General features: G+C 36.7%; 1 protein-coding gene across 1 annotated transcript; it reads right to left on the bottom strand.

Moving 5' to 3' along the window:
• Positions 1–2,617: 2,617 nt before the first annotated feature.
• On the bottom strand, positions 2,618–7,908 carry LOC123547281 (transcription intermediary factor 1-alpha-like). Its single transcript, XM_045334255.2, has 3 exons — positions 6,776–7,908; positions 6,223–6,390; positions 2,618–3,248 (listed from the first exon to the last, which is right to left on the bottom strand). Exons 1-3 carry the CDS (start codon positions 7,692–7,694, stop codon positions 2,710–2,712), a joined length of 1,626 nt encoding a protein of 541 aa, XP_045190190.2. The 5' UTR covers positions 7,695–7,908; the 3' UTR covers positions 2,618–2,709.
• Between the last annotated feature and the right edge of the window lie 9,579 nt (positions 7,909–17,487).

Here is a 17,487-nt window from a genome sequence, read left to right as displayed (position 1 = left end):
TTCGGTGAATTTGTACCTAGTCACGGGTGGTAAACGCGCAATCCAATCCCCATTGGGAATACGCTAAAAATGGGTTGCGCGACTTCCGGTGCTGGTGTTGCGCATCAATATATACAAAATCGAGGTAGGTGGGTTTTTGTTTTTGTAAATAATGACACATTTACGAGTGCTTTCGAAAAAAGCAAAATGCTATTCGACACAAAAATGAATAAAGATCATATGTGTGAAATACCAACTTATTAATTTAAGAATCAGCTCTGTTATCACGAAAACTCTGCTGGCTCGAGCTGTCAAAAAAGCATGGAATCATGAAAAATGCAGATTTTCTAACTCGTGTGCCTTCTTTCTGGAAATGTGATGCTTCTAATGATCAAACACGTGTAAAAACAGTCATGAATATTACATACACTTAAATGAAATGTTGCTTTTGGGGGAAAGATTAGCAAAAAATAATCGGGAATGGGGTTGCGCCCCGGGAATGGAGTTGCGCGTATACATTATATACATTATGATGTATACGAGCAACTCCATTCCCGGTGCGCTACCCCATTCCCGATGATTTTTTGTCAATTTTGTCCCCGTAAGCAGGATTCGAAGCAAATAATTTTGATATTCGTTACTTCAAAACAGTTGAGTTATCATAAAAAGCATCAGATGTCCTCAGATTAGGCATATGAGGTCAGAAACTTCCATTTTTGTTGATTTCATTATTTTTTTACGCTTCTTGTCGCCTGAGTTTTCGTAATAATAGAGCCGAATCATAAATTACAAACCAGATATTTTACACATATGATGTATTATCATATTTGTGTCGAATAGCATTTTGCTTTTTTCGAGAAAATTTATTCTTGTCTCATACTAAGCAAAAACATAACTTCACATACCTCAATTTCGTTTTTTTTTACGCGCAACACCAGCACCGGACGATGCGCAACCCATTTTAAGCGTATTCCCGGCGGGAATTGGATTGCGCGTTTACCACCCGTGCTAGTATATTGAACAAGCGATAATTTATCTTCCATCGTGCACCAGTCACATTGTCTCAATATTCCATATTGCTGAGATTATCAACATATTTTATGCTTTCGTCAACGTTACAGAAAAAACTTGCTTGACCTTCCCTAATGAACATCCGGTCTAGAGGTCACGGCAGTGTGCACGTGTTTGGCGAAATGTAAACAAACAAAAACAGAATTAAAAAAATCACATTTTCACAAAAAAAACCCGAAATGATGAATGAAATTCATCTTGTATATGATCTTCAATTTGAAATCGTACATTGGTCTGCTTCTGTTCTGTTTATTTTATTCATTTTGCACATTTATGCCGCATTTTCACATTTTAGCGAACACGTGTAGTAAAATGACGATTGACAAACATTTTCATATTAGCCAATCAGAATGGTTTTATAATCTAGAATGGAACTTCACCAGGGAAGTTCAAGCAAGTCTTTTGTGTAACGTTGAAATAACTATAAACTACGCGTTGTTTTTCTTAGATAAGATGTAATGAAGAAATGTGACCGGTACACAATGGAAGATAAATTACCACTTGTTTGATATCCATAGTACACATTTACCGAACTGCGTGTTTTAGGTATGAAATGCACGATTGAAACGGGTTAGTATATTTCCCGTTCATGACCATGGTTCTTATATAATACGTAGGGGTAGGGTATAACATGTACAGAGGCATTTTCTTTCTGGTCTGGCGCCAGTGAGTTTAACATTTAGTTTTTATACGCAGCAGGAGTTAAAAAAATATATTGAATCATTGAATTGATTGTGCAGACTTCAGAGTATAGCGGTGTTATCTGTTTTAAAAACCTATCATGTCTATGTTTTGATACTTCCACTGGACTGCTCGTGACTGAATTAAAATACATACTGCCTGACCTAAACGAAAAGTGGTTTCTCAACAGGTCTTCCAGCATGGCCTTGCAAAAAAGTAGAAGAAAATTAGGAGGTCCCTACACAAAAAAGTAGGAAATTGGAGGAGGTTTGCTGACAAAAAAGTAGGAAAAGTAGGAGGTTAGTAACGCAAAAAACAAATAAAAGCACTAATAAAATTGGCTATTTAAGCACTCAGATACAATCAATTAAGCACCCTCTGCCTAGAGCATCACAGGGCAAAAACTATGCTTATGGAGTTTCCAAAGGTTAAGATATGGTTTGATAGGATTATAGGTACTTTATTTGAGGAAATGTATTTCAGGAGGCACCAAATGGCTCCAGGAACTGCCAGCAACATATCAAAGAGTCGGTCATCTGAAAATACACCTACTGAAAAGGTTGTTTGTTTTTTCCTATTTAATGTCAAGCAAAACAGTAGGAGAAGTAGGAGGTTTTCATCAAATAGTAGGAAAAAATAGGAGTCATTTAAAAAAGAAAGAAAATGTTAGAAAAAAGTAGGAACGCCGGCAGGCCTGTGTCTATGTAAAAACAAATTAAAAACCTGTAACAAACAGAGAAGAATTGTCTAAAGTCACCCTGCAACAACATCATATATAGGATAAAGCTTAATGTACTATTTTCACAATACAAGGGGTTTTCACAATGATTTGAAGACACAATCATTATAATTGTTCTCTATTAGCACGAATAAAAATAAACTGACAAATGGTTCTAGTGTATTTGCAAACGTTCACTTACACACAAGCAAGCAAACACACACGCACACGAAAATACAAAATTATGCACGTATGTGTAATCAATTTTCTGTTTTGCATTCAAAGGGGGTTAATATTTCTAGAATAATATCTATGTCCGCCTCAGTATGTCCATCATCACAACTTATATATACCTGATGAACAACCTTATCAACACAAATTGCGATTTTATCAGGATTAGAAACTACAACTGTCTCAAGTGCCTTTACGACATTTCCCCAAACAGCCTCTGAGAAAGCGACCACCTTGATAGATATAGCGTCGGCAAATGTTTTAATCACCCGTTTTGTTTCCTCCTTCCAAGCCCGCAGACGATTGCATCGACATTTATCCTCGTTTCTAAACAATAATTGCATGCGTAAAGGAATTTCATCCCATAGAATCTTGGCATTATTATTTGATAACTCTTTGTCAATTTGTGTCCGTTTCGATTCCTTGTTCTTGAGGTACTTTAATACATTGGGATCGTGATCTTCCAGCGTGAATGAATACGGTAGTCCGAGAAACTCATTACACATGTGAATGGTAACATTGTGACCGGAAATGGTACGGTCTCTTTTCTCACATACACGTTGGACAACTGTAAAACAAAAATAAACATGTTTGCTTGTAAGAGCAGTTGTTTACTTACGTTACAACAAACAGTTCTAGTTCCAACACAAACTTTTTGGTGTAGAATAAGCAATATGCAAGGAAATGAAACACAGGAAAAAAGTCCTCAAAAATATCATGGCTTAATTTTTAGAAAGTGCATCTGGAATTCTGAAGTAACCTCTTAATTAATATTGTAGCCGTTGGATCATGCATTGTATTGTTCAGCTACTGGTATACTATTATAAATGTTTGCTTTGAGTATCAGAAAAAAATATTTTAAGATTTCTAGCAAGTACTGGTACGCTACGTTTAGTATTTTATTATCTTTGTCTGAAAGACCATTGGGTGTTAAAATTCAGAACATAATGGTCCAAATTTAGAACAAAGAATTTACATACATATATTTCTAAAACAAACTCGTCGGCATTGGAGTTAAAAGGAGTTGAACACCAAACGTGTGTATCTAAAAGTCGGAAACAAGAAAGAGACGGTCATAGGGCATTCGTTAAACAAAAAGGTATTTGAAGTGTTACTGTATATGGGTGGGGTACTGAATTATATCAATATTTGCTCGAAATTCTTTTACAGGTACAGCAGTTATTTACAAAAATGTTTCTTAAAGTGCTTTATTATGTAATACATGCATGTGAACAAAGAAATGATACCAATTTTATTCTATATACTGTAAAATCATTTAATTTCGTGGGCATGAAATTTCGTTGGTTTGGCCAAAACGGCAATTTCGTGGGGATGTGAATTCGTGGATTTCAACTTTTGAGCATAAAATGAAAGGTAATTTTACTTGTTATTTGGGATTAAATTTCGTGGATTGACTCGACTACGAAATTCACGAATATTAGTCCCCTACGAATAATTATGATTTCATAGTATAGTAGATAAATCTGCATTTTTTTTGTATATATCTAAAGGAAGCTGCCTTTTAGTACCACATAATTTTAAGAGTGTGGCTTCGATTTTTTTTGAGGACTTTTTTCTTGTATTGCACAAGTAACTAAAGATTATAAATCATCAATAAAACTTTTTATTGGAATTAGTTTAAGGTTCTGACAGTATTTCTAGTAATATAAACGGCTTAACTCAGTAACACAGATTAAAATACGAACTGAAAAAAAAAGAAAACAAGAGGGCCATAATGGGCCTATATCGCTCACCTGAGTAGAGTTGTTTGCTTGAACAAATGTCTTAGCTAAAGCTTTAAAAACAAGAACATTAGGAGAGTGGGAAAAGGGAAAGATTATGCAAGATTACCTTTGAAATCTGTAAAAAAAATATTACAGGTGGTCCAAATTTTTTGCTGTAGCTTAGAAAACAAGAAAGTAGGTCAGTATGTCACATTGATGGTCAGTGATAGTCTGTTTAAAGATCGGCATGCAAAACTATACATGTCATCCAAATTTCAAAACTGTATCTTAAAAAACAAGAAAGTACGTCAGGAGGTCAGATTCACTGTCACTGAAAATCAGTTCTAAGAACGGTGTGCAAAACTGTAAATGTCAACCAAATTTCAACGCTGTATTTTAAAAAACAAGAACGTAGGTCAGTAGGTCACATTCATGGTCAAGAAAGTCAGTTTTAAGATCGGTGTGCAAAACTGTACATGTCATCAAAATTTTAAGGCTGTATCTTAAAAAACAAGAAAGTAGGTCAGTAGATCAAGGTTACAGCCAAGTGACCCCTTATTACTTGGGGTCATAAGGTAATTATAATTAAACAGTCTAGGAAACATGATCAGATAATTTTTTGAAGTATTTTTTCCTATATAACTCATATAAAAACTATGTGACCCTCGGGGCGGGACCTCTTTTCACCCATGGGGGATAATTTGAACAATCTTGTTAGAGAGCCACTAGGCAATGCTATATACATCAAAGCCTAGGCCTTGAACTTTCAGTCAAGAAGATTTTTAAAAAAATTTCCTATTTAAGTCTATGTAAAACTTGGGACCCCCAGGGCAGGGCCTCTTTTTACCCAAGAGGCATAATTTGAACAATCTTGGTAAAGAACTACTAAGCAACGCAACATACCAAAAATCAAAAGCCTATGCCTTGCAGTTTCAGACAAGAAGATTTTTAACTTGTTTTCCTATATAAGTCTATGTAAAACTTGGGACCCCCGGGGGCGGGGCCTCTTTTTACCCAAGGGACAAAACTTGAACAATCTTGGTAGAGAACCATAAGGCAAGACTACATACTAAACATCAAAGACCTAGGTCTTGTGGTTTCAGACAAGAAGATATATTTTCCTATTTAAGTCTATGTAAAACTAGGGGAACAATTTGAACAACCTTGGTAGAGGACTACTAGATGATGCTATATACCAAATATAAAAGCCCTATGACCTGTGGTTTTGGATATTATATATAAGAAGATTTTTTTAAGTTTTTTCTTTCGGTTGCAATGGCAACCAGAGTTCTAAATGGAATTCGATTTTTTTAACAAATGTTAAAGAAGCCCATCCAAGGAACATCTCTGTGAAGTTTCATCAAAATTTGCCTAATGGTTTAGGAGGAGATGTTGTTCAAAAGAAAGGGTGGACGGACGGATGGACGGTCGGACGGACAGTGAGCGATCACAATAGCTCACCCTGAGCCTATGGCTCAGGTATGCTAAAATAAGAGCCATATTACACCGATTCTGTGCCTGGGCTTTATGCCGTGGTCAATTAAAAAAGATTCATTTCAGTGAGGTTACATGACATTTTTGCTAAAATAAGAAAACAAAAACAAATAGGCAGACATATGTAATAAAAGTATCATTGTAACAGTAGCTTGCTGTGATATGTACGAGGGGTGTCCCAGAAGTTCGTATTCGGCTTTCCCAAATTTTACCGTGCCGATTTAAATTTGTCCCTCGTTTGCCTTGTAGGATCAAGCCTTGAAAAAGAACTCGAGCCAAGCACATTATCCCCGATCCGGCTGCTGTTACATTATCTATTTCTACCTTTTTGGTCTTTGAAGGAAACTAGGCAGTATTTCTGGTCAGCATGAACATCAACTGTTTCTGTTTCACCTCCCTGACTTTGTCCTACATTCTCAAAGTACATCTTCACAGCATCACGTGTCAAATCTTCTGGGACATTGAGGACGACGACACCATTTGTGACAGGTTCTGATTATTGAAGAAACTTACTAATTAACCATGTACATAGCTCTTAGATAATATATCGTAAAAGGAAACGTGATTAAACACTACTGTTTGAACAATATACAAAATGTATAGGCCATCATATGTATATCATTGCAACTAAATCATTTTAGAAATAAAATTTGTGTAAAGTAATCATACAGAATACATCGTACTAAATTTTAAAGCTTTAAACAATAAAGATGTATTGAACACAAATGATTGACTAAGACACTTGATTTTAACAACGTTGCCAATGCATAATCAGCACTTACTGACCGACAGACTGATGTACCAAATTAATACTTCAAATGGTTTATGTTTGATGCATTTTGATGACTGCGGTGAGAAACTCATCTTACAGACATACCCAAAGTTTCGACAGATTCTGGATTTTGTGGATTTAGCTTCCCAAAAATGTCTGGTTCTGCCAGAATACTCCTAAGGCGATGGCTAGGCTCGAATTTGTAAAGCATATTCTCATTCGTAACAGACATGTGACCCACGTTCTTTTCTTTTTCGCGGAGAACGGACTGTGCTCTTTTTATGCTTATAAACAGCTGTCCTTCCTGATTTGCAGTTTTGTGTTTGTTTATATCAAACTCGGCTTCTTCCAGTCTAGATTTCTTCTCGTGCAAAGCGTTTACGACTTTTTGATTGTCTTCTTTATTTTTTGACTTTATATTGTCGGCATCGTTTTGGATCTGTATTCGTAGTTGATCAATGCGTTCATTTAACTGAGCTTGGAAATTGTTTAGTTCTTTTATACATTGAGCATGCATACTTTCTGCAATGCCATCTTTGACATTAACTTTCACAATATGCGAGTTTATTTCTTCTAATTCTTGTGCTAATTTACTTACTGTGGTTTTGTACTCCAAGGAGTCTGATATACCTTTACATTTATCTGGAATGTACTGAATTACACATGTTCTATGACCGAGTGTCATACAGTCATTACATCCGAGAACTTTGTGCTCTGGGCAGAAAAACTTTACATATTCTTTTTTATGTACGGTACATATTTCCGTACATGTACTGGTTTTTAGTTGAGATACATTTTCAGTCGATATCTCATCATAAGTGAGAAGTTTATGGTGTCTAGACGCTTTGTTTTTACCGTGCGACTTAAAGCAAACATTGCAGAGATAATCCTCACAATCTACGCAGTACCCAAAGGCTTCAATATGGTCCTTATCAGTTTCACAAGGTCCACAATTATGCGAAATGTTTAGTGATGTTCCGATTGCTGACAATTTTGTTTCCGTCTTACGGCCAGCGACGGCCATATTGAATTTTCACCTTAATTTCCTTTAAGTATGAATACATAAACTTCCATTCCGTGTGTAAATGTCAAACTCTTATTTACTTATTTAACACCGATACATTAAAAATACACTTATACAATAAGTCTAAATGCACAACACTGATACAATAACCGAAAGTATCACATGACTTAAACACTTGATCTCAAGGACATGACGAATCGATTTGTTTGCACAATAGATTACAGCTATCTTTGATAATAAAAAAATCAAGGGCGTAACCAGGGGGTCCGACGGGTGCGATCGCACCCCCCTTTTTCTACAAAGTTTGCATTTTTCATTACACCAAAATACCCTTGAATGGCCATTCGTTGTTTTTTTTCGGCTCGCTACGCTCGCCAACTTACAAGTGTTTACTACTATTGGCCCTGTAACCTTTGTATAAAGTCTGTTGATGACCGTCTATATATAAAATAACAATGGATTGAGCCCCGGCAGCTTTTTCACAGATTTTAACCCAACGCTTAAATATTGAATCTGGCGATTTTACAGAAGGTTGGATATATCTATCAATACAGAGGACTGTTATTATTTAGATTGATAGGCTATAATTGTCAGATTGAACTGCATATGAAATCAAATTCTATATCTGTGCATTTTCCTTTCAGTATATTTTTAATTATAGATATATTGTAAGAAAAATAGTGTCACGCTACAGCTGCTAAAAACAGAAAAGAAATATATTTAGTCGTGCGCTTTTTAAAATGCCATGACGACCTTTCCGTTCAAAGACATAGATTTTCCTGCGCTTTCGTGAATTTAGACTGGACTTGAAATGACCGGAAAGCGTATTTTGACCCCCATGTGTTTTCTTTCTATAGCTGATGCCTTATTCACATTTAACCTGGGCACCGAGCGATAATTCCTTGCGGATTTTGGGGCATCGAAGATAGCTACGGCGTATAAGTTCACATTATATACAAGTGTACAGTCTCTCGGGGAAGGTCGGGAGAAATATGTACGGATGCTTAGCGGAGATTACACGAAAATTGTGCCATTTCAGTGCAGTTGCCGTGCAGTCTCCGCAAGATTCCCGTGGAAATCGTACGACGCCCTTACCGCTTCCGTGCATGCAGCGGCTGCGCGGAGAAGACACGGTGACTGTACAAGCTTAGACAGCAGTTTAGATACTTAGAAATTTTTGAGGTCATTCTGTCCACAATCTCCCGAAATATAGTTGGCTCGATTCCAATTAAGCTTTGAAGCCCCCATGGCTTTCTCGCATCGACTCCTACATCAGGATGTCGTAGTTTTCCAGGGTGACCCATCTCAGCAGCAAGGACGCATACCGTCCTCTCCTGTACCTCTGTCGGGCCTGTTGTTCATCAAAGATGACCAGGCTTGTTTACAGCATCTGCTCTCTCCTGACCTGCCTTAACTGCAACCGCAGGTATGCCGCTCTAAGTCTTAGTGGTACTATCATTTCTCCTAACACAAATAATGAAAACATGTTGGAGATGGCCAATATAATTATATAACCATCAGAAAATGTTTGCGGCAATTATGCGGCCGCTGTAGGATTGGCGCACGATGATTGCTTTATATTCGTGTGTTTTCACGGGTTCCGAACGGGCAGCAAGCGGCAAACTTGCGGCAGCTGTGCGAGGGCCGTGCGAAGGTACCACGAGTCAACAATCTCTGTACGATTTCTTTTGGGCAACATGTCCACGAAAAAACCGTGCGTTGGCTGCATGATCAGCGCAGGGCCTCCTAAAGATACCCCTGCAGGGATTGTGCAATGCCATCTGCCATACTTCTACGAGCTACGGGATTTCGATTTTTCTAATTTGTATAATTTTTCACTAAACAAAATCGTAGAGGCTGCGGAGCCCACACGTACACGGGTACGAAAATCGCACTGCCGCCTCCTGCACGGAATGGAGGATACGGGCAGTCTACGGGCTCCGAAGACGCATCGCAAGCCAAATGTGAACTAGGCATCACTTGCCAAATATTCTCAGCTGTGTACATACACATGTAGGCCTTAATTATTCTTTGTATCATAGAATATGACTATATACCTTTTCACAATAGTGGAATGAAATAAATAAAAATGACATTTTACATTAATTTTCTAATAATTGTACAATGTAAACTTTGTTTCATAAACAACAATGACCTTATTCCATGCACATCGAATCTGTCAAATATGTTTTAAAAAACAGTGTGTCTTTCCTGATATTACTTTTGTATTATTATCTTTATCTTAACTTACTGATTACAAATAGATTAACTGAACAATAAAGACGGAATTTGTAGCATATCTGAGCACACAGGGCTCAAAGTGAGCTATTATGATAACAATTTATGCATTGTCCGTCATCGTTTGTCGTTCACCATACTTTCCATTATCATATGCAAAAAAGACATGAACATAAAACTTCAAATATGAAAACTGTTTAAAATACCACCTTTCTGAGAAAAAAAAACAGTCACGGTATTTCTGGATCATTAGCTAGCATTTGTTTTCCCGAGTCTGAATAGTCATAACGTGGTCATCCAAGGCTCCAGAGGGAACGTTAATGGGAGATATATTGCTTTGATGTAACCGAAATTGTACGGATAATTTTCACTAGACAAATATAACGAATTTTGACTGGGCTGTCCTGGTCGAGAGGCCTAATTATTGGTGAATATGTGTTATTATTCTATATCTATTTTATCTATCCAATCGCGAACATTCATTTGCAACACGTGACCGTACAATATATTACGGTATTTGGACGCACGTGCGTACAAAAATCCTGTATTTTCTGTATTTGGACGCACGCGCGTACAAAAAATCCTGTATTTTCTGTATTTGGACGGTCCGACAGTCCCATGTTAAACATTCGATAAAGCCCGAAACGCGTGAAACGCGATGTTTTGAATGTAAATCGGATGAAGTAGGCGCTCTATGTACAGAGTTTGATTATGCGTCTTGAAATCAGGATTTAATAGTTGTTTTTTTTTTCTTGTCTTTTTTTTTTTTTTTTTTTGTTTACAACACACAAAAATGATTCAAGTGATGACCATGCTATTTGATTTAGATATTAACAATTCGTTAATAATTAAAAACCTAAAAATACAGTAAAAAAGAACATCATCCGATGTTGGAATATTTTAAAAGTGGTTAAAAGAAGCCGTTCCGGATGAAACTAAGAAATTGGAAGACATCAGCCTTGACTGTCAGAATAGCTACCTCAGAAGTTTTTATTCAACGGTTAAGAAACAAAATGGGGAAGATTATGAATGGCAGCGGACGGGCAGTCGGCATCCAAAGCATGTCCGCTCTCTAATTCAGTTTTCATCGGATCTTCACCAAGCTTGCTGACAATGTTTGTTGGCATAACATCTCGGCCGATTTCGATAACCAGCCAAATTGTAGCAGGCACTCTTGGATTATGGTCCTTGAATTACTCGAAAAACGGGGAATTTAGCATTGTCCGCTCTCTAAAGTAGAACAGTTTTCATCCGATCTTCACCAAACTTGCTGACAATGTTTGTGGGCATAATATCTCAGCCAAGTATTGTAACCACCCAAATCGCCAAATGGCTGTTGTAGGGCGGTTGCTCCATATAATTTATTTAATACTGATATGCAGAAAAACAACATTCAATGAATTACGTATAATACATATGAAGTAAAATAAATTTTATCTTAGTTTAAATTAAAAATGTTTCACTGAATATTGTATTCCTGTCTTTTCTGTATTTACCCAGCTTGTGCAAATATATATTATACAGAGCAATGTTAGGCCTTAAATAACCTTTTTATTCTATATTTATAGATAAAGAATAAAAAGGTTATTTAAGATTGTACTGTACAATACGAAATATATTTGGACTCGTACCCAGCTGAGAAAACCATATTGGACTCGCCTAGCGGATCGTCCAATATGGTTTTCTAAGCTGGGTACGAGTCCAAATATATCTCCGTATTGTACATAACAATGTTAGACAAGTGAATGAAGTATTGCCATGCAATACAAAGTCCCCTACTGGAAGGCACCTAATTCTCTCTAGTGCAGTATAACATAATGAAGTGATATCTGTCAATGATGTATAAACAATATTGTACTATATATACAATATGTTATAACAACACACTTGGATTAAAATGTGCATATATAAAGACCCACAGTTTTCATATTGAATTTTTTGACAGATTATAAAAAAGTTATCATATAAGTTATTTATAGTAACAACAAAGGGAAATTAATCCTAAAAAATCTATATAATATAAGCCCACAAGAAACTCTTTACCAGGTAGAGATAGGTCAAAATGCACCTAAAACTTGGATGTAACATGCATGTTGTACCACAGAAAAGTGGTCTCGTGTTTTCTCTACGGCCAGTAATAAAAAAGTAAAAATATAATCTATTTATAGTAAAACAAAGGGACGTAATTTTAAAAACAAGGGTGCCTCATGATGGTGAACATTTGGTCCAAGTTACATCAAAATCCCTCTATGCATGAAGAAGAAATGCTCCGGACAAAGTCATTCTTGAATTTGACCTTTGACCTCTAAATATGACCATTACCTTAGACCTAGGGACCTGGTTCTTGTGCATGACAATCCGTCTTATGTTGGTGAACATTTGTGCCAAGTTACATCAAAATCCCTCTATGCATGAAGAAGAAATGCTCCAGACAAAGTCATTCTTGTGTCTGACCTTTGGTCTATAAGTGTGACCTTGACATTAGACCTTGGGCCCGGGTTTTGCGCATGACATGTTGTCTCATCCAGGGAAATATTTGTGCCAACTGATATTTAAATCCTGTTTTGCATGACAAAGTTATACACCGGGCAGGAAAAAAATCCTATTGACCTTTGATCTCCAAGTGTGACCTTGACCTTTAAGCTAGGGCTCTGAGTGTTGCGCATGACACGTCGTCTCTCATGGGGAACATGTATACCAAGTAATATTGTAATCCCTTGATGGATGACAGAGTTCTGGATCGAACAGGAAAAAAAACTTATTGACTTTTGACCTCCAATTGTGACCTTGACCTTTGAGCTACGGGTCCGAGTTTTGCGCATGACACATTGTCTCATCATGGGGAACATTTGTGCCAAGTAATATTAAAATCCCTTCATGGATGGCAGAGTTATGGACCGGACAGGAAAAAAAACTGTTGACCTTTGACCCCCAATTGTGACCTTGATCTTTGAGCTAGGGGTCCGGGATTTGCGCATGACACGTCGTCTTATCATGGGGAACACTTGTGCCAAGTGATATTAAAGTCCCTTAATGAATGTCAGAGTTATGGACCGGACACCAAACAGACCCTGTTCATGCTATGTTAACATTTGACTGCTAAGCGTGACCTTGACCTTTGAGCTAGGGATCTGAAAGTTGTGCATGACACATTGTCTTGTTATGAGGTACATTTGTGGCAAGTAATATTAAAATCCCTTCATGGATGGAAGAGTTATAGACCGGACAGGAAAAAAGCCCTGTTGACATTTGACCTCCAATTGTGACTTTGACCTTTGTGCCAGGGGTTCAGATTTTGCGTATGACATGTCATCTTATCATGGGGCACATTTGTGCCAAGTAATATTAAAATCCCTTCATGGATGACAGAGTTATGGACCGGACACGAAATTGCGGACGGACAGACGGACGGACGGAATGACATAAAAGCGCATTCCTATAGTCCCCGAAACTGGTTTTCAACCAATAGGGGACTAATAACCTAATAATATTTGATTTATTCAAACTGATGACATATTAATACATGAATACTGAATGGAAAAAATGAAGTAGTCTGATTCGTTGGCAAAAGAAACAAAGGAAGTTCAGTGTCTGATAAAGGAGAAGCCTAAGGATAAAGTTCCAGTAATGTACTTTTGTCTTTTTCTTATAACAGAAATTCACAACTTAGTATAGTGTTTGAAGTGATTCAGTTCCTCTTTTGTGAAGGAAATTGCATAGAAATTGGCAGTCTGCTTCTTTGAAAAGAGATGTATAAGAGAGTATCACAGTTTTTTGGCCCATTGGAAGTGCTAGTGAGAGTTGAATCTTTTTGAAGATAACAATAGATTTTAACATGTTATTCTGCTATTTTAACAGACATTTGATGCATAGAATTATATTGAAATAGTACCCTGGTATATCTTAAAGCAGCATGCCTCCAGATCGTTCGACAACAAAAAAAAAAATTAGATATCTTGCAATAAATGCTATATTTCTTAAGAAGGCTTTAAAACTTAATTACTGACATACTTTATGTTACGGAAACACATGAGAATTGCTGTTTTTACTACTTTTTACGATGAAAATCGAAAAGCGTTACTCAAGGTAAACTGTCTCCATTATAAATATATATTTTGAAGTCATTATTCACTACTTCAGCTATAGAGCTATTGGTTACGACGACGGGAAAATGTCTTTCTTGCATACCAGACGGGGATTTCTGGTGATTTCACCGGTGCTGGAAAACTCCATCTTACACCCCGGGGTGTAAGATGACTCTCGTGTTGTAAATGACGTATAACGAACTACATATGTACAGAAGATGTGTGTAGTAATAATAATGTTAAAACTAAAATACCTTGATAGTTCCTCTTTGTTCCTTATAACATATTTCTCTATTCAAAAAACGTTATTTTAAGGAAATAACATAACGTTTCATTGCAGATGATAAAACAAAACCGGAACTCTTACGTTGTTTTCGTCTCTGTAACATCATGACGTACTTCCTGTTTACGGACATAAAGTTCTAGCGCTTTGTTAATACGCTACTATAAGAAAAATGTGCTATTAGAAAATCATTTGTCTGAATTTATTTTTACTCTTCTTTGTTGAATATGGTATGCAAGAAAAAGATTCTATCACTGACTGTAGGTGCAGGTGGGAGTATCCGGCTCTCGGGTAACTGTTTACGCGATCACTCGGCTGGAGCCTCGTAACCACCTAAACAGTTACCCTCGAGACCGGAAATTCCCATCTGCACCTACAACCAGTAAAAGAATCTTATATTATTGCCGCGGCGGTCCGGGGTTCGATTCCCGACGCGGTCATCTTTTTTTCTTGCTTTGGAACTTTTAAAGTCTGTTAAAAACAAAAAAAATCATATTCTAATGTTCATAATAATTATGACCAAACTTCAATTTGAAAGAAAGATTATTTTTAGCCAAATCTGGAGGCATGCTGCTTTAATATCTCCTTTTGTTTGGTATACTACATAGTATGCTTTTAGTATACTTTTTCTTTGGAAATGTGGAAGAAAACCATATGAAAGCAAGGTACCCCTCACTGCTTAGTATATCCTAAAGAAAATTTCGACAGACTTTGACACTAGGTCATATGACTCGAACACTAGGTCAAATCATAGAACTGACCTATTAACTCTCAGATTAGATTTCACTTTCATTTCTAATAACTATATTAAAATCAACAAAATTTAAAACTTGATTATCTAGGATCAAAAATTAATATCATAAGGTGAAGTTAAAGGAAAACATTGTAACGCACTGGAGGCCATGATTTATGTTCGATCTCCCTGAAAACTGGTTATAATGTTTGACTTATAAATCTGCATGTAGTTTGAAACTAGGTGAACTGGCATTAAAAACTGGGTCACGATATTTTATCATAAAAATAGAACATTTTTTTTTACACTCAAGAGGCAATATTTTCAGAATAGTTGTCATTATTAAATGTAGGTTAACTTTGAAACTGGATTAAGACATATGATAGATAAGCGTTGTTAACACTATAAAGACTAAATTGTTTACCTGATCTATATGAAACATAGTCATAATGTATTTTTTATTTCAATCAAATCCAGGTTACGTTTGAAACTTGGTAATCTGGCGTTAAGAGGTAGGTCACAAATGTTAAATCATAGGAAAACATTCTTGATACTCTATATGCCACAGATTTTACATGAAATTTAGTTAGAACATTTCTCTCTTTATATATTGTAGAGACAAAAGTAAAATAGGGTTATCTTGGATATAAAAACAGGTACCTAGGTCATATAGCAAAACATTCCCAGGGCCTATATTCCACCTAATCTACATAAAACTTGGTTAGAATGTTTGTCGTTTTATAAAAGCTAGGTCGAGTTTAAAAATCGATTATCTTTCGGCAATAAATGAGTCACTAGGTTAAACCAGAGAACCGCCCCGATAGCCTAGTGGTAGAGCGTCCGCTTCGAGTGCGGGAGGTCGTAGGTCGATCTCCGGCCACGTCATACCAAAGACGTGAAAAATGGTACCAGTAGCTCCATTGCTTGACGCTCAGCATTAAAAGGAAACTTGTTTCTCTTCTATCATACCCTCGTGTTATGAATGAGGTGTCGAGATTGATTAATATAAGTTGTAGAACTTGCTTCACAATCGACATAAAATAAATTATGTATAAACTAAACCATAGAAAAAAAACTTCTAAGCACTATAGAGGCAATATTTCTATTCGATTTATATAAAATTTATAATATATATTCGTCTTCATGAAGTCTATATCAATTTAAATATTGTATTACACAGGATTTAAAAACAGGTCATAGTGTCAAATTATAGAAAAACTTTGTATACCATCTAGATACCTAGTCGCCTACTTTTGACCCAGTTTCAAACTCGTCCAACATTTTGTTAAGACAAACATTCTGACCAAGTAGCCATACGATTGGGCCAGATTTGTGATCAATGGAGTGTTCAAATCGAAATTGTTTGAGGACACCGGGCTATCACACTAGCTCCCTTGATCACATATTTCACTGTGACATTACCAGATATGTTTCACTCTTTTATTTCGATAATCAACTTAAAAACATGTAAAAAGAAAGACACAATAACACAATTAGATGACATGTATAAAACAACAAAGAAATAAAATCGAATTGGAACACTGGGCAGTTTAAACCAGTTAATGGTGCGCATCCTCATTGTTATTAAGTTAGAGACGTCAATGCCTTTGCGGAAGGCAGAACAACAGAAACAAGAGATGTTGAAGGACAGCAGTGCAAATTTTACAAAAGTGTAAAACCTGAGTTATGGAACCTGTGCACTGCATGTCAGCCTATCAGAGTGACGTGTGTGAAGTTTCAGTTCATTCCCACAAGTGGTTACTGAGGTACCTGCCTACATACAAAACCTTAACAAAATCAGGACGCCGACACCGACGAATGGTTGAGTCCAAAAGCTCTACCTATTCTTCGAATGGTCGAGCTAAAAATGGCTCAACGAAACAGGCCAGAAGACGAGAATCAAAATAGACTACTCCCTGCGGGTTTCAATGACCCAAAATCGCTTCGCATATAATTTATCTTTTTTCAGGCACGTCTCAACGGTTCAGTATCACAATAGAACTTTTGTTTAAAAACAACAGAACAGACCAAAATTCGAATCCCGTGGCATTCTATACATTCTAACGTAGCCATGGTAGTGTCACTACTTTCCGTCGGCGTGTCAGTACGAAAACGCTACCGTAGTGTACAATATGACCCCGTGGTGACCTTTATAACCTTGTTTTCTGTGCAAGCAATTGCAAATCTATTGGCATGCTCGTTAGAAGACGAATGTTAATTTTTGTACTTTTAAAGACACAAAAGCTCTAGGTTTTGTCCTCACTTGACCGTCGGCGTCGACGTTGGTTAAGATTTTCGTTCAGGTCTACTTTTTCTACAGCACACATGTTTATAATTATTTGGTGAGTAATAAGGTCATGAATTACAAACCTCGTTTGCATTTTCTCAGAATGATGTCCCATTCTGTACATAGAAAATTGTGACTTCTTAGTTAAATTTTTTGTTTAGGTCCAC

Source organism: Mercenaria mercenaria, chromosome 9 (assembly GCF_021730395.1).
Source record: "Mercenaria mercenaria strain notata chromosome 9, MADL_Memer_1, whole genome shotgun sequence".
Taxonomy (NCBI): domain Eukaryota; kingdom Metazoa; phylum Mollusca; class Bivalvia; order Venerida; family Veneridae; genus Mercenaria; species Mercenaria mercenaria.
This window is presented reverse-complemented; position numbering and strand designations above follow the sequence as displayed.

Bases quoted from the DNA above. Each gene is read 5' to 3' on its own strand.
- LOC123547281 (XM_045334255.2), bottom strand. From the start codon at position 7,694: ATGGCCGTCGCTGGCCGTAAGACGGAAACAAAATTGTCAGCAATCGGA. The intron at 6,391-6,775 runs GTATGTCTGTAA...TTCAATAATCAG, and splicing joins AGAATCTGTCGAAACTTTGG to AACCTGTCACAAATGGTGTC. The intron at 3,249-6,222 runs GTAGAAATAGAT...TTTGTTTTACAG, and splicing joins TTCCTTCAAAGACCAAAAAG to TTGTCCAACGTGTATGTGAG.